This window comes from Zootoca vivipara, chromosome 9 (assembly GCF_965207765.1).
Source record: "Zootoca vivipara chromosome 9, rZooViv2.hap1.1, whole genome shotgun sequence".
In the NCBI taxonomy this organism is placed as follows: Eukaryota; Metazoa; Chordata; class Lepidosauria; order Squamata; family Lacertidae; genus Zootoca; species Zootoca vivipara.
The window spans coordinates 45,543,606-45,562,282 of record NC_142592.1 but is presented as its reverse complement, the minus strand read 5'-3'; the positions used below and the strand labels follow the sequence as shown (position 1 = coordinate 45,562,282).

Sequence of the window (18,677 nt, the reverse complement as noted above, 5' to 3'; positions counted from 1 at the left end):
CAGTAGATCACTGGTAGATCATTGGCTCCCTCCAAAGAAGCTGAAGAAACTGTGGCTCCCCTAGAAAAAGCTCAACATTTTACCTCCTCCCTGAAAAAACTCAACAACTTTGACCCGAACCCCCTCAAAATGGGCCTTCCTCCTTCCTAAAAAAAAACTCAACAACTTTGACCTGAACCTCCAAAAAGGGGGTAGATCACTGCCAGTTTTTAACTTGTGACGCCACACATGCACGCTATATAGAGACGCCCAGCCCCCGGGTGCACGTCATGTTTGCCTCTCCAGGTGCCTGAGCGGCTTCCTCCGCCGCTGCCCGGAACCTCTCAATTAAGCAATGCCTAAAGGAAAGGCTGTGTTATGTGAATGAAGAGGGGAGCAGCAATGCATTAAATGCAAACAAGTGTGTTTGCATTTTTGGAGCAATCAATATCCCCTATCCCCTGTGCAAATTGTCACACATTTACTACTTTTCTCTCCTTGATACTTTATGAATAACCGCCTACAGAAAATATGGGTGCAGGAGTCAGAATGTTTGGGAGTTAATCACATCTAACTGAAGAAGAACAGATGGCGTTTGCCAACAGCTGTATCTTGCTCCAATCAAATTCCAGTGCGTTCTGTTGTTATGAGTGCTGCTTCACACATTACAAAGTTCTTAGCACAGGCACAACATAGCATAGAAACTGGAAAGAACTGAAGAAATCGGCTGAGAGAGGCAAAGCAAGTTAAGTCCACTGTAGCCTGGAGGCCCAGTTTGAAATGTCATTGCAGATCACCAATTACATTTGGCATATCAAGTCTACTCCCCCTTGGATAATACCCCTATACATCATGATTCCTCATATGATTTGGCATGACCATTATTTATTAGTCAGAACATCTGGGACTAAAATATTGTGCAGCATGCAGCTCAGGAATGAGATGGGCGATCTGAAGATAGGGCAGAGTATACTGTACATTTCCCTCACTTAATTTTATTGTGTTACTATTCTTTGCTTTAAGAAGACAAAGCATCCCGGCAGAGCAACTGATGGATTCTGAGAACGGGATGACTAAAACACAGATGACAGAACTAGATGAGATGTTTTCTGGACAACCATACAATTCATAATCCTAAGAAACCTGCAGGAATCTATTTCAAACATTGTCATCTATACCTTAGCTACTGCCAGTTCTTGCACTTATGGGAACATAACTGTCAAATTACAGGGATACACATACATCAGCTTAATTGAGAAGTTTCAGCCCTGGGCAGCTGACAGCAGAGAAATATTAAGAGGGGGGATATCTACGCAAATAGGCTGAAAGTTGAGAATAGAAAGATTTCCATTGCAAGTTATTGAATTTCTACTCTCAAGTCAATCTCTCAACAGAGACAACACCTAATCTTTACATCATGGTCTGCAGATCAGGAACATACCACTAGCTTACACCGTCTCCCGCTCTCCATGATTTGCTGTAACCATGATTTCTGAATCAGATTTTTTAAAAAAATAAATAAAAAGGCTTAGTAAAAACCAGGACTGCTTTAAAACCATGATGTTAAACAGTGGTTTCAGGTGGATTTGCAAACCAGAATTTGGGGCAATCCTGGTTTGCGGAAACCATAGTTAAAGCAGACTGACAGATTTTAGTATGCTATACTTTAAAGCAGACCACGGAAGGGAGGGGGAATTTGTGCATAAGCCAGCATTGACTAATGTGAATTAATCTAGATTTCAGAAGTCTCTGTTAATGTCATGCAGACATATGATTAAAAATGTTGAGGCTGGAGTGAAGAATTCTACTGCTGTCTTTTGCAATTACTCTGATCTCAAATTCAGCACAGTAAGTTCCCTTGAAGACATGTCTGGGAACTTCTTGACTGTGGCGTTCATCCTAAGAAACTGATCTGATGTTCTGAATTACTATGGTAATGTGGGAAAGGGAAAGAAAGACACACATACACCCCAATAAAAAAACCTACTAACAAATCCTTCTGTATTTTGTGCTTTCTTTCCCCCTTCCAATTTTTGGGGGTTCTCACAAACAGGCCTGTGATGGATGGTTATATAACTAGACCAGATGGTGCAGAAAAATATCCTGGCAAGGCAGCCTGCTAAGCATACCATGGGGTGCTTCAGCTTTCCCAATATAGGAATGGTCATCAAAATATCTTATGGTATACAAACTAATTCAGAATTACAAGGAATACACATTAGAGGGGATCAGGGGCCCTTTATTTGTTTATATTAAAAATAGTAACCACATAGGTTCTGTGCTTGTTTGTCCCCAGATGCTTGTCAAAGAAGGATAATGAATGTCTCTGTCTTGGCTGCAAGATGACATTTAACTAGTAGGCCAGTGATGCAGAATTGCTGGGAACGCAAACGTATTGAAGGGTTTTTTGGATGGGAAACCAGAGCTTCGTCCAGTGATTGAATGATTAACTTAACAGGCACATATAAGAAGAGTATACTATGGTAACTATGTACCCTTGTGATGGAAATAATAAACAGTTACCAGATATTAAACACTGGGATTAAATGCAACAGCTAATTCAGAAGTACAGTAGAAGCTTTGCCAACAATGGCACTGAGGATAGAACTACACGTTCAGCAGAGACTTGAATTACCAGACCCTGCTCTCTACTGAATAGGTAACTCTGCACAGTGAAAATATAACTGTTGACAAAAAATACAGGCATTAAGATAGATACTTTAGAAACAACCGGCTGTTTTTTAAAAGTGGAGCCATAACCTGGATTACGAATAATCCAGGCAATGCCCCACAATGGACGAGTTTCTAATTGAGAATATTGAATAGGGAAACATGTTGAATAAGGAGCAAACCAGAAAGGGCAATGCGAAGTCCAGGGACAAAGCCTGAGTGCATTTTCACAGACTGTTCAGTCGGAAGGGCACCAGAAGTTGTTCGAGCAATACAGGAGAGTGGCTGTGGGGATAGGGTGGCAGGGACGACAACTGGGATTTAATGTAGTCTAACCAGGCCTTGCTTCCCTTTCCTCTTCATCGTATTTTTCCCTTCGTGAGGAGAATGGGATATGAGGCTAAACAAACAAACAGATGATAAAGAGTGCCTCTGAGGATGTGTTGAGGTCTTCCTCTCTAAGTCTTTTGTCAAGGATCCCAGGAAGAGACAAGACTTTATGGCCTCACTTTGCTATTATCTGGGTCAAGAGGGTTAAAGCGCCAAGGAGCGCCCAATAGGTAGCAAGGGACAAAGCAGACAAGCTCCACACTCCTCGTGCCACCCCAGCCAGAGGGACGATGGCGACCCCAAAGAGGAGGAGGAGCCAGTAGTGGTGGAGGCGGTTTTGCAACCTGCCTCCCTCTTCCTCCTCAGTTCCTCCTCCACCTGCTCCAGAGCTAAGCTAATCCCAGGTGCACTATGCTTTCGCTCTTGCTCTAGCAGCCCTCCTCACTCCAACTCCAAGGCACACAAGCCCCAAGGTGGACCAGCTAGCCAGCCCTCGCTTCCCTAAGTGCACCCCAATCTCTGCTGGGAAGGACGTCTACCTCATCCCCTGAAGCACTGGCTTTCCTAACGAGGCAGGAAACCAAGGTACTTAGCCAGGGCTCCCATGTGTTGGATCACCCTGATTTAGAGAAAGACTTGCTCCTGTTTAGTGGCAACTTTAGGACTGAAGAAGCTTCATGGCTTAGGTTATAAGTGGGTGATTCTAGAAACTGCTTGCTCACTCATTGGACTCTCTAATCTAGGCTGAGAAGTGTTTTTTTAAGGTCTGTGTTTTTAAGGCCTATTTGCGTGGCACAGAATCTTGAGTCAAACATTTTGAGCCAAGTGTGTGTTGCTCTGGAAGGATCTATGGGAAATTAAAAACTCGCTCCTAGGGACTTTAGATTCCAGGCACACATTTAACTACTGAAGGAACATTTTTAAAATGGAGAACTTGTGACAGATCTGATACAAGACAAAAACATTTTAGCACCGCAAAGAGTTCAGGATGTGGTTATCCAAGATTTTTTCTACCAATGGAAATAAATTGTCCCACATTCTTAAAAATAATTAAAGCTGAGTTGTCCCTGGCAGAGCAATTCCAAAGCAAAGATTGCTGAAGAGCCATTAAACCTGAAAGCCACAACCCTACATCATGTGATAAAAAACATGAAGCAAGGGAAGCTGCAGTAATATCCTTTTTGAGATCTGCTCCACTACTTGTGCCTGAAACCTAGATCTGCATATAAAAGATCCTTCCAGTGGGATTGATGGGTTCATGGCTCAAAAACCAAGCAGCAATTCAACCAGTTATGAGGCTATGGACTTGGCGATCCATCATATATCTCACCTACTCCATTGTTTTTCTGATAAATATGATTTGGCAGGCAGCTAAGGAAAAGTTATGGTGTTTCCAGAAGGATTTTCCCCAGTGCCAGGTATAGCAGTCACAGGATATACAGTGACTATGCCAATTTCCATTCTAAGGGTCCAAATATTACTAGAGAGACCAGCATGAATGTCAGGCTGAATTAATGAGATGCACAAAATCTGTTTTCCTAATGTGATACTCTTTCTTGTGATACTCTTTCTCTATTTGGGGTTGGCTTAAAACAGCCATAAGGAAAACAGTCAGCATGACAAGGCCTTAGGCTAAAGGGTAGGAAACAATACCATCATCCCAAAGGGTAAAACTGGGAAACTACCCCCTGCAATTGCTTTCCTGCACATGTGCAGTTTATACACACTACATTGCACTGATTACAACCATGAGATGTAAGAGTCAAAACAATAAAACCTAACAATTTATGAAGATATTTCAGACAAGCCTCCTTCAGAGCCTTCAAGTTCTGTAAGTTCTCCCTCCCCTACAGCAAAATTTGTAGGTGAGATCTTATCAGGCTGAAAGCACAAGGTGAGTCTCCTGGGGGAGACCATTCCACAAACAGGGAGCCACCAAAGAAAAGCCCCGTTCCCATGTAGGAGGCGCATGAAGAAAGGCCTGAGATGATGGCAACAGGGTCCGGGTAGGTTCATATAGAGAGTGGCAGTCCTTAAAGTACTGCAGTCCTGAACCGTTTAAGGTTTTATAGGTCAAAAGAATGTGCAAAGCAGGCTGTAAACTGCAGCACTATCAAAGCTGCATTGGGGTGGGGGGTGGGGAGAAACTACACCTCCTTGGGGATGCTTGTTCCATTGTGGAGCAATATTTTACCCTGCTCAGTGATGGCTCCAACAAGCATTTTTCTTGTCTTTGTGGACTACCAACAAGCTTGACTCTCACTACTTCACCAAAATACAAGTACAACTGCCATCTGTTTTTTAAAGGTTGTCATTCTGATCACCTCAGCTCACCACTTGACATGCGCAGGCTCCTATCCTCACTCTCACCAGTTCTCTAAGCAGTTGAATTAGCTGATGAGACGCAGTGCTCTTTCATGCAGTACACTGAGATTGCCTCCTAATATGGAAGAGGAACAGGAGGCTTGGCAGCAGCTGGTGACTAAGGTCAACGCTCCCATTATTCATTCCCTGCTTCATTATATTAAATTAAATAAACGTCTGGACAAAGATGAAATCAACATAAACGCATACAGGCAGCTCAGAACCGGCATACAGGAGATCCCATTTCATTCGCAGGATTCATATCTTCCACTGTCACACTGCAGACATCAAGCATTTCCATGCAAAAGATCTAAGCCTGTGTTGTACTTTCAAGCTTGGGAGCAGATAGTATGACTCTACACCAGGCATCCCCAAACTTCGGCCCTCCAGATGTTTTGGACTACAATTCCCATCTTCCCTGACCACTGGTCCTGTTAGCTAGGGATCATGGGAGTTGTAGGCCAAAACATCTGGAGGGCCGCAGTTTGGGGATGCCTTCTCTACACCTTTAGGCAGGACTTGTTATAGCTACCAATAATGCTTTGCCCTACAACCAGAGCACTAGGTTTAAATGAGTTAGTGTAGTACCTAATGAGCCAAAATGCCTTCTTTTTCAAGTCAACAGTTTATTTTATTTTAAGCAATTTTATTTTATTTTAAGCAATGTTTTAAGGTACTGATTCATGATTCCACCTGCTCACCAAAGATAAAATGCTACCTAATGCTAAGCACCCCTATACACCTCAAACTGGTATTTTCAATCATCCTTCCATCCAAGGCCACTGCACTCACGTAGGACTTACTTGGGAGCTATGTTTGTGATATTAGCCAGCCACGTTACAAGAAAACTGAAAGCATTAAAAGATTAAATCCATCCTTTGCACCCAAGATTCCCACCATAATGCTCTTTATTAGGAAGTTAAGACTTAACAAGTGGCTTAACAGATGGATAAAGCTTTTCGTTTAGATAATCCGCAGGCATATTGCCCAGTTCGAGACTACGGAATTATGTCAAAAAAGGAACAAAGTAAATGGCTTTGTAGCATTTCTCGAGTCTTGTCTACAACATCATTTCTCAATTCCATCATGGTGCTGCCCTCAAATCTTCACCACATTATGTCATTCAGAGGAACAAACTCTACCGATTCATTTTCCCCACCCCAATCTTGAAATTTCCCCCTAAAATGGTCCTATTCTTAACAAGCAAAGGCAGCCACAATCAGCAGGTCTGCTCACCAAATCCACCGGTCCATTCTTTTAAAAGATCCATTTAAAGTTAGACCAAAACACAGAGGATCTTACAGGTCTCCTTGCGTCCCTCTGAGTGAAGATTGGATCCTCCTCACCTCCTCCTTCCCTTTGTCCTACTTAATAGAAACAAGCAGTGCTGGCAGAGAGGAACTGAGCTGCATGAGATTAGGTGCAGTAAGGGTTTGGACACCCACATTTGCAGGTAAGTTAACCTAGAAACTTGGGTATCGCGATCCCATCATGTCCAAGCCACATTGGTTATACAGGCACCTTTCACACTGATGCCAATCAGACCCATCTGCATTCACTCCTGCCTCTGCAAGCTGCACAAAGGGAGAGATTGCAAGAGAACGTGATCCACATATAGAGGGGGTGCAGGATGTGAAAAGGTCCCTATATGAGGGCCCATTAGCCACATAAAAGTGGGCTGGAGCACAGGTCAATTAGTTAAGAATAAAACAAGTTGGATTAATTTCTCTGTCACCTTCTTAATTCATTCAGCCTGGATTGATTAATTTCATGTTAGCCTGGATTGATTATAATTTCAGATGAATTACAAACATCTGCCCTTCTCAGTTCTCTTTCCAATGCTGGGAGGAATTCTCTTCTTTGGTCATCACAGCTTTTGCCAGGGAAATAGGGAGAAATTAAAAATAAAGCTTGGAATGCAAAGGTACTCCCCACCCCACCCCCCACCGGCCAGACTGAATGTCTACTTTTTGCAACAAGACTCCTATCTATGCAGTCTGGAAAAAATACAAATGCGAGAGATTAGGAATTCACATTCACGTTGCACTGCTCAGCCTTGCTACGCATACCGTAAGAGATCCATTCTGTGTGGTGGCTGTGTTCGTGTTCTGTTCTCCGTGCGCCTGTGTACTCCCGTAGATTGTCAGATTGTGCTCGCTGGTCTGGCCTGCATAGTCCTGAGTGTGGGGTACTCCATACTCTGTGGGGATCCCATTCTGTGGGGGAGGTGGGAATGGGATTGTTGTGAATGGCTGGACCATCGTGTCAGGAGTGGCTGTCGGCTCCTGGTTACCCTGCAAGTGGGGGGAAAAAACACAACAGCATTTAATATACCATCCCCAAAAAAGAGCTCTTTCAACGAACAGTCTTTCAAGGGTCCAGATAAGTTCTCTTTCATTCCTCAACAAGAAGAACACATACATCCCGAAGAAGCAAGCAATCTTGTCTCCTGGAAACCATCTACACGGATTTCTTTAGCATGTTTAATGTGTACAATAAGTGATAAGATCAAGTTTTCAAGATCAAAAGACACACACACCCCAACAATCCTATTAACTGCAGAGAAGCATTCTATCAAACTGAAATACTGGGTTCTTACTCATGGCATCAGAACAAAGCTTTTTTTAAAAAAGAGGAAAATAAAACTGCAGAATATTAGAGCAGATTTGTACCCCGACATCTCATTAAACTTTAGAATGGGTATCAGTTGATACATTCTTTGTTTACTAGTGCAGACCATCCCTCCTTCACTGTAGTTCAAGGTAGATTGCTTCGAGGTTACTTAAGGAGCACCTCCACCTATTTGCTGCATAAAGTGCTCTGCCATCTGAGTCAACTCACTACTACTCATTAAGGTGCCCTTGTCAGCAAGGGCAGTTGTAATGACTGCTTACCCCTAACCCTGCAACTGTTGGGCATAGCTGTCAAGTTTTCCCTTTTCTTGTGAGGAAGCCTATTCAGCATAAGGGAATTTCCCTTAAAAAAGGGAGAACTTGACGGCTATGCTGTTGGGGTGGGGAACCAGAGAGCACCATGTGATCTTCTGTTTAGTAGAAATAAATCAAAATTTCACCATCTATATTACTTTGTTTAAAATAATTATTTTTAGTTTTAGTTTTGCAACTGCAAGCGGACAATGGAGTTTCAGAATGACACCCAAAGATAAAAACTTTTTTTATAAAAAAACAACAACATTAGTTAAGTTGACTTCATTATTTCACAACAAGAATCTTTGCAGCAGCAGTCAACTAATTTTGTTTTCATGATTGAAGTGTTTTTGCTGTTCTAACAAATCAAAACCTTAACATTTGACCGAACCTTTTAAAACTACCTGAGCCTCAGTAGAACCTTCCATCTGTCAAGCCTCATAAGGCTGGACCCCTCTTGACCTTTAGAAAGCATTTTTTAAATCCTCAGGTTAGGGTAGGTATTTGAACTGATGTGGTAGTGGTCGGTTTTAGCAGATTTTTACATGTTTTTATAAAATGTACTGGTCTTACTAGATTATTGCTTAACTGTAATGGTTCTTTGCATGTCATGTTTAATTTTTAACTTTTTATGTTTTGCATTTTGGCATATTTTATCTTTTTAATAAATTCTGGGGTTCTTCAGAAACACGCTAGGAAATAATAAGGTGCCTTAAATTGAGACTTTGGGCCCATCTAACTCATTAATGTTTACAGCAGGGGAGATGAACCAGTGGCCTTTGGGTAGAGATGTTCTTGGGCTCCAAGTCCCATCAGTCCCACCCAGTATGGCTAGTGGTCAGAAATGATGGGCGCTGAAGTCCATAAACACCTAGAGGGCCACTCTCCCACACCTCACATCTGGGAGAGCGGCTGCTGGTCAAAACAGGAGTTTCCCCTTCCTCCCTGGAGATACCTAACTGCTACTGAACCTTTTGCATGGATCACTTGTGCTTTATTGTCAAGCTATATAACCTTTGGGCTAGACAGCAGAACACATTTTAGAAATACTGTAAAGGCTTTGAAGATAATCACAGTGCCAGTTTACTGTAATGGCACTCCTTGCCTGCTTTTCCAAGAGAGGAAGGTATGAACAGCAGCGTTGAGAACACTGCGCTTTCTCTCCCCCAATCATAAGCACCACTACTTTCAAACAATGCATTAATTATATTCATCCCAATTTGTGGTAACCCACAGAGACTGCCATGCCAGTGCACCGGGCTTCTAGTAGCACTTTCCCACAAATGCAGCTTCAGATGTATTAGATGTTTGACAGCTATTAAACAGATATGCTAAAAGCCACCCAGAGAACATCAGCGGAGTTCTAGCACTTTAGAATGATGATGAAGCTTTCTAAAGCACATGATTTCCATCACCCAACATGCACTCTTGAACAAAAAGAGTCTGCATACTGAAATCAGGAGAATGCACAAGGTATTATTCTGAACTTAATGCTAAATTGTGAGGAGACAACCCTAAAAGGCTGTGTCCCTAGTACAAGTCATTTACAGTGACTGCTGCACAGAGAACCTAAAAAGGATGTTAAGATTTAAATTCAGATTAGAGAGTTAGTTAAGATCCTTCTGCCTGAGTTCTGAACCACATAGAAAGGCAAAAAATCTCTTGAACAGAGATTTTTAAATTGTATCAATTTACTCAAAAATAAGACTGGGGTCAACATTTACCAAAGGAGAACAAAACTCCTTGCAGAAAATTAAGGACATATCTTGCTTTTGCCCACATTAGAGGCAGGCCTCATCTCTCCAATTCATGGAACACAGTAAAACTCCACCGGCCCTGATTGCTACATAATACTCAGTAAATAGAAAAGCCTCCATCTGCAATCCTGTACCCACTTACTTAGGAGCCAGGCCATTGAATTCAGTGGGACTTTTGAGTAGACATGTGTAGAATTGCACCATCAGCCACCTATGGAACTCAGGAAAAGCAATGGAACTAAGGAAAAGCAAACTTCATCTTAGGCATTATTATTCCTCTCACAAGCAGCAGCATGGCCCTGCAGACCTGCAGTAGCTGTCTAATACATAATAATAATAATAATAATAATAATAATAATAATAATAATAATAAAATTGATTTGTACCCCACCCTCCCTGGCCAGAGAGGACCAAAGAAAATGCCACACATGAAAAATACAAGCAAAAATGTCGACTCCCATGCTGGTAAAACTGGCTGAAACCAACACAGAATAGGATATAGTTTGCTGATTTGTCATGGATTCTTTAGCTGAGCTTCCTGCAGTGCAGGGTTGGACTAGATGACCAACTCTACAATTCTATATAATAATAACTCCAGAGTCGGTCACAACTGGACCTAATGGTCAGGGGTCCCTTTACATATACATATACATATACGTGTGTGTGTGTGTGTGTGTGTGTGTGCGCGCGCGCGCTGTCCATCTGATTGGTGGCATACCATATGATGATTATTTTTAAAATAATCATCAGTCTGAATAGTTCTCCACAATAAAAGGAAAAGGGGGTGGGGGACTAGAGCTATTCTAATGGACATGCTAGTTTTCCAGAAACAAGGAGTCCAGGTGGAACCATCCCCAAAAGACTGCATCATAAGATCCCCACCCCCTCCCCACAACATACATCAGCCCTTAGTTATACTGCACTCTGTTTAACTCAGATATTTTTTAACGTTCCTCCCTCTGGCAACCTAGAGAGATTAGGTTGTACTGTATTTGCACAACTGCTTTATGTTACTTTTCCCCAACAAAAATATCAATTTCAGGGTTGGAAAACAAAACATGTAGTTTGTACCATATGAAAGACAACAAGATTGTTTTCTATTTTGCAGGAAAAAGAGACGGGGAAACCGATGTATCCGTTCCTTCACTGCTTACCTGCAATGTGCTTCATATATTACAAAAAACATATCGGTACACCTACTATGAAAAATACAGCAGCCTGTATAAAGCATCCTCAGTGTAGATACAAATAATATGCCTGCTCGCAGATCTGAAGCAGCGCAGCTTGTTGCAACACTGAGAAACATAACCCAGAGACAGGGAAATTGTGCTTTAGCATAGCACAGAGGATCACTGTTAGTTTTCTCCAAAGGGAACCACTGTACAAAACAGTCTTGCAGAAGAACCCATGCAGAAGCAGCAGGGGGCTTGAAACGAACTAGAGAAACGTTCTCTGTGCATTATCAAATTGCCTGCGACTCTCATTTTAGGCAAAATGAAACTATGTTAAATTCAGAATACATCTAGCTAACGCCAGGTCATTCAGATACTGGCTGAATTCCAAATTTGTTCTGACACTAGCATATCTGGCCAGTGTCCCCTGGGAGTCATGTGATCATGCATGCCTGTAGCAGGGAAAAGGAGAAGGGCATTCAATGATAGCAGCGCAAAGAGGGAGAATACAGAGAGAATACACAATGATGACCAGTTTTATTTACTGAATCCCTACAGGACAAAAACACCATGTTTTCTACCTACACATAAAGTGCTGTTTCTGCATTTCTAAGCCACAAATATAATTATTTGTTTTCCAGCTGCCAGTCTCAGTGGTATCTTCTAGATCAGGCACCCCCAAACTTCGGCCCTCCAGATGTTTTGGACTACAATTCCCATCATCCCTGACCACTGGTCCTCTTAGCTAGGGATCATGGGAGTTGTAGGCCAAAACATCTGGAGGGCCGCAGTTTGGGGGTGCCTGTTCTAGCTTATATATGAATGAAACAGGCTTCCCTTCCCCAACTTCCTTTTGTTCACACTGCAGGAGTGGGAAACCTGTGGTCCTCTAGCTCAGTGTTTCTCAACCTTTTTTGGGCCACGGCACACTTGTTCTATGAAAAAAAATCCTGCGGCACACCAACTCTGTGCCGCCCTATATTTAGCAGCAGCCCTACCTTACAGGGTTGTTGTGAAGGTAAGTGGCGAAGGCATCCCCGCCCTCAAGACACTTGCAGCATGTCATGAGGGGAGAGGGGAGAGACTTCAAATGGAAAAGGTGTAAAGAGGGAAATACTCACCGCAGGAGGAGGCTGTGGAACCGAAGGAGCGACTCCTGCCTCCGCCGGGAGCCCATCATCGGTTCTCCCGGGCCACTCCCGCACATGCGCAGCAGCTCTGGCCGCTTCCTATTGCTCAAGCGACAAACGAACTGCGCGCCAGAACTTCTTCCTTACAAATCGGCCTCGGACAGGGCTCGGGTAGGAATCCCTCCGCCGAAGTGAGGAGGTTTCCTCTCCGCCCGTCCCCCAAAATAATCCCTAGCATTTCTGAGGCGAACTCATGCAAAGAAAGGGAAGCGAAGACGCTCTTTCCTCAGTTAGTTTTCATCAAAGGAAGCGGCAGCGAGGAGATTTATGTCCAGGGAAGAAAAAAAGAGGGCACTGTGCACGCGCGTCGAGAGTTGAATCCGCCGGAGGGGGTGGGGCTTATCGTTTCTCTCCCTCTCCCAACCACCGCTCATTGGATTGAGTGACCTTAAGTCACACAAAGGAAGAGTCAGTGGCCGGCCTACTCGGGCATTCCCACAGCGGGAAACTCGCGATCAGCACCTGAGCGCAAGAGACATGGCCTTCATCCTCAAAGATGCGCGGCAAAGCGGGTCTACGGCAGCAGAAGTGCTGGAGTCCGTTCCTGACTATTCACGTTGGCTGGGAGACACGCCTCGCGTCGTGACCCGGCCGGCTTCCTTTCCAGCGGGTCAGCGACGTGACGATGCAAATCGCCCTTCTCGTCACGGCACATCAGCCAGCGTCTCGTGGCACAGTAGTGTGCCGCGGAACACCGGTTGAGAAACGCTGCTCTAGCTGATGCTGAACTGCCATTCCCACCAGCCCCAACCAGCATGGCCAATGGTTAGGGATGATGGGAAATGATGTCTAGCAATATTTGAAGTGGGAGCCACAGGTTTCTCACAACTGTTCTACAATTTGAGCTAAAAAAAAAGTAGTAACTAAATGTTGAGACATAGCTGGTGGATCGATTAGATTTATATACTTTCTCTCATACATCAAGTGCAATGGTGCCCTCAATATTCCGTTCAAAGTAATAGAATAAGGAACAAAAAAAAACCCTTTTCAATTTTACACAGAGTATACATTCCAGCACTTTCACCTTGCTTGAAATTAAGGAGAAAAAAAACCTGACCTACATTGGCTCCCAGTACTTTTCCAAGCACAATTCAAAGCCCTAAACGGCATCAGCCCAGTATACCGGGAGGAGCGTCTCGACCCCCATCGTTCAGCCTGGACACTGAAGTCTAGAACCGAGGGCCTTCTGGTGGTTCCCTCCCTGCGAGAGGTGAGGTTATAGGGAACCAGGCAGAGGGCCTTCTTGGTAGTGGCGCCCTCCCATCAGATGTCAAGGAAATAAACAACTATCTGACTTTTAGAAGACACCTGAAGGCAGCCCTGTTTAGGGAATTTTTTCATGTTTTCAGTTTTATTCTGTTTTTAGTCCTCTGTTGGGAGCCGTCCAGAGTGGCTAGGCTAGGGAAACCCAGCCAGATGGGCAGGGTATGAATAATAAAATTATTGTTACTATTAATGTGATCTTACACTAAGTAAAAAATGTAAAGGAAAATAGTTTATCTATTGTTTTGATTGTTCTAACCAGTCTGCAACTACACTTCGGTCTCATCTACACTTCCAATTATCCTGTGCCTAGAAAGTATGGGACCAAGCAGTTTTAGCGATGCCTAAAATTTTCCATTTTCCCCACCACTTTCCCGAGGAAAACCTGCTCTTTAGCACTGAATTGGAGCAAACATCAGAACCAGAAAACCAGATTGGTGTTTGCTCCGATTCAGTGGTTAGTATCAGATTTTCCCAGAGGAAAGCAGCGGAACAAGCACAAGTCTGGACAAGCCCTTACACTCTATTTCTTTCTTACATAGTATTTCTTTCTGCAGCCAATTTCTGCTAAAAACCTGGTTGTTTTTTCCCCTACACCAAAGCAGCACTGAGAATGTATGGGGGACCTCACTCCCAACAAATATAGCAATCCTGTAAATCAAGGTTTGAAGCTAGAGTCGAAGTTAATGTACAAAATGTAACATGAAGTTGTTTTTCTTCTTTTGCAGAGATTACTAGGTAAGACAGATGTGCACATCTTAAGACGGGCTATTTCTCTCTTCCAGTTCTTCAGTTCGTACTATCCTTTTCCAACAACTTATCTCTACTCTGGACAATCTTGTTTGACTTGTCTTCATTCTGCCTACATGTCAGCAAAGTGCTGGCTAACCACTGTGCTACTAAAGTGAAACTATTACAAATGGTTAGATGCTTTCCCTCATTTGAATTAGCATTTTTATTTTGTTTTGTTTTATCCAATCTTCTCAAGTGTGTGTGTGGGGGGGGGGAACCATGTGCCATATATCAACATATACTAGGATCTTGTCTTTAAAGGAAAATCCTGAACCCCTCAAATAATGGTAGAAACACTTCGCAGTACTGTATAATTCCAATAGTAAACTAACAATGAAGCAATAGTGCAAGTATTCACAAAGTTTTGATGCTGCCTATAATGATGCAAGTGGAATCTTTGCAGTTGGCAAAGTCAATGTTTAATCCAATCAGTTATTATTCTTCCCTTCCCTTTGACTTCTTAGTTAAAGAACTGTAAGTGAAGGTATCGATGAATATTTGAAATATTGCAGTTATAGTATCAGTACTACAGACTGGAAACAAGGAGAAGCTGTCCAAATAAATGCATCTGAATCATCTCTGCTTCAGCTACACCAGGTTGCCCTTACCCCTTAAAAATACTAGTGACACATAAATATACAGGTTTGTATCAGGTTTCTGCTCAGAAATCAAATTCGGTGATCACAAAATCAACGTCTCTTAAAAGGAATAAATGTGGGGGAAATGCAGAAATGTACTCTTATTTGCTCCGTGCACAGTTGATAATGTTGCAGTTTGTTCAGTTTTTCTGATTGGAATTTTGTGTTCAATCTGTCACCTGACAAACAAAAGTTGCAATCAACTCTGTCCCACCTCAAGAAATGCAAGACCTAATTCAATGGCCACGAGGCTCTAGCATTCAGTTACTGCACATGTGAAGTCTTATCACCACCTTTCACATGTCAGGATGGAAAATGGCAATTCAATAACCTTCTCTTCTCATCAGTATCTCCAGCGCTCACGTATGCTTAACGGTAGGTCCTTTAAACTAATTCACTGGCCATGAGTCATACTTTAAAAATGAGTCTTACTTTAAAATGTTTGGAAAGTGCTGGGTTTTTTTGAGGGGGGGGGAGTTGTGCTGCTCTGGAGTTGCTGTAATTCACCAACACTCTTTGGAACAGAAGGCAAATCAGAGCAAATACAAATAAATAAAGCTGTGGGTTTGAAACAAACTCCCTCCCCCAAAAGAGCCCCAACCCATTAACTATTCAGTCCCAATACAGGCCTTCTACCTTAACGACATTGGGCCCCAGGCATTTTGAAGTCTTGAATGGTTCCAGATACTAACCCACTGGTCTATAAATATGGAAGTGTCTTCAGCATCTAAGGTACATGAGCTAGTTTTGGAATAGCCTGGCTTGAGATGCTGCCCTGCCCTTGATGGATCTCATCCCTCTGAACCAACCTTTACATAGCTGCCAAGTCTCCCGCTGACAAATGCGGGATCAGCAGCGGCGCGGCACCGGAAGTCACTTCTATGCATATCTGGACATGCATAGAAGCAACTTCCGGTGCCGCTCTGCCCGATTTTCGGTGCCCAGGCATGGGCGGAGCGGCACCGGAAGTCGCTTCTACGCATGTCCAGGCATGCATAGAGGCAACTTCCGGTGCCATGCTACCCATCTCTGGGCACCGGAAATCGGGCAGCGCCAGGACCCAAAATGGAGCCTCCCTGCCAGGTAGGAAATCCGGGGGATTTACAGGATTTTTTCCAATCCGGGCTGCCAGTGGGAAATGGATTAAAATACGGGGGGTTACCGTGAAAAACGGGAGACTTGGCAGCTATGCCTTTAGTTTCCAGCGCGCTCAGCTTTCCCCTACCTGCATCATACACAAGGTTTGTGTACCAACTCATAATCATCACCACGAAGCACAACTAACTGTTGTAAATTTGTTTCTGTTCATTTTGCTAAAAAAAAAAAAACCTCTAGGGAATTAAAAGTCTAAACATATGGGTAAAATTCAAGAGAAAAGTTGTTTTGTGGGGTGAAACGCAGTTTTCCTCAGTGAGGCTTCTCAGCACAAAAGAGGTACCTGTTGTCATGGAAGTTTGTAATTATCATTTTTTGTTCTGTGCCATGGCTGTTTTTTTGTCCGCCAATCACCTTCATACTGATCCTGCCAGAACTAGCAGTAACAAGTATGGAGATTGAGGCACTTTACTTATTAAATTTATAGTCTGCCCTTCCTCCCAAAGGAGCCCAGGGTGGCACTTAATGTACAACTTTCACACGTCTGGCATGCTAGCATTTCTACATGCCAGTCACCAAAGCACTAATCATTGCAAATAATAGGTAGCTGGAAGTACTATTTACTGCAACCCAGCAATAATACTGACCAGATACAGTGGTACCTCTACTTATGAACGTGATCTGTTTTGTGGTGCCATTCGCACCCTGAAAAGTCCGTAAGTAGAGTGCTGCTACTGCGCGTACACGAAGTGTGATAGAGTGCTTGTGCACATGCACAAAACGCGCACGGCGAACCCGGAAGTAAACACTTCCAGGTTTGCCACGTTTATAACCTGAAAAGCTGCAACGTGAAGCAAACGTAACACGAGGTGTGACTGTACAATAAGAACTAAGAGGAATCTTTTGCCATTATCCCCAACATTTATACAGAAATATTCCATGAAAGTATGTACTTCTTGAAGTACACTGACTCTCCATACAATGGGGCTCCTTGGAACCATGACCAAACCTTGAAAAGTTTTTCTGGTATTTGCCAATGCAAAACATCTACCACTTGGTTGAAGTCACTATTACTCATTTAGCTTCAACAGTGTGCAATAAACTGTACAGAACACAGAAGCAGCAGGGTCCCTGTCCCCAAATGTTTACAGTTTTAATTAAATAGAGGAGAAGGAAGAGTTTGTTCCAGGATGAACATGTACTACAGTACTCTTCTAGGGGGTTATAACCTATCCAAATAATAGGTCAGGGTCAACCACAACTCGATTCTACAACTTAATTGGACAAACCCTTATTTCACACAAATTACTTTTAGGAATCTGGCATTTCCATAGTTCTGGTGTATTATCTTCAAGCACTGGACAAAAAACAAAGCCCCAACAGAAATCATAGCCATAAAGCAAGACTGGGAAAACAAAAGATGATGACATGAGGAATTGTGTACAGAAACAGGCAATTTGTGTAGGGTTAGTGTGATGGACCAAGACCCAGGAAGCAAGGGTTCAAATCCTCACTCTGCCATGGTGTGCACTAGATGTCCTTGGGCCAGCCATCATCTCTCAGCCTAACCTTTCTCACAGGGCTGTTGTGAAGATAAAATGGGGAGGGGATGAACATTGAGCACCTTGAGCTCCTTGAAGGAAAGATAGGGAATAAATGCAATAATCAATCAACTAATGAATCCAAAAATCAATCAATGATCACAGAGCTTCTTAGTCAACATCTAGTATGGACCAGCATCTCCAAAACATTATTAGATATACAAATGCTATGGCAGATTTAACAGAATTAATGGGAAAGATAATTCCTGATTGAGGGTCAACAGATTATTTAGAACTTTGTCACTAAGACACTACTGGAAGTCTCTTATGATTCTTTTAACCTAGGCCCTGTGTTATCTTTTGGTGTAAGGAACAAAGAGCCCCTTAGTACTCGGTGCATCTGTTAAATTTCATATATATCAAATAATCATTTATATCTCTTCATGTTGCTAGAACCAGCATAGACTGTCCTCCTGTCCTTCCTACTTTTATAGAGAGCAACTCCAAGTGAAAATCAAAGATTGGGCAGAAACCTTAAGAATCAGCAGCCAGTTAAAACAGGAGGTGGGGAAAGGAAGGAATGGGAAAGAGGGGGGGAAGATAAGCATATGGAATTAATTGGTGCTGGATGTCTTGGAAAGGGCTGCTGAGCTTGAAAAAAAAGATGTGGGCCTGGGCTCTACAGACAGACATTACTCGGTTTCCCTTCTGGGGAAAGGTATGCAAGCGCAACGTAGCACATTTTATGTAAAGCCTCACTCCTCTTGGAGTCTTCAGTTTGTGCTCTAAAGCTTTCATTCCCATGTCACTGTTGCTGGAGGCTGCATATGCAGAGGCATATGCATCAGTCCCAGCACAACAAAAATGCAGCACAAAGCAGAAGGCATAATAGGAGCTAAACTACCCCAAGGCAATCACTCTCCTTCCCTGGAAACAATACCGCATATCTTTGTCATAGA

General features: G+C 43.0%; 1 protein-coding gene across 24 annotated transcripts in view; it reads right to left on the bottom strand.

Moving 5' to 3' along the window:
- Positions 1–18,677, bottom strand: part of RBFOX2 (RNA binding fox-1 homolog 2) — a 184,913-nt gene that overhangs the window by 56,755 nt on the left and 109,481 nt on the right. For all 24 annotated transcript variants that reach the window (XM_035127271.3, XM_035127267.3, XM_035127270.3 and 21 more), the window contains one exon: positions 7,413–7,637. In XM_035127271.3, the coding sequence (XP_034983162.1) occupies positions 7,413–7,637 (225 nt within the window). The remainder of the gene's footprint in view (positions 1–7,412; positions 7,638–18,677) is intronic.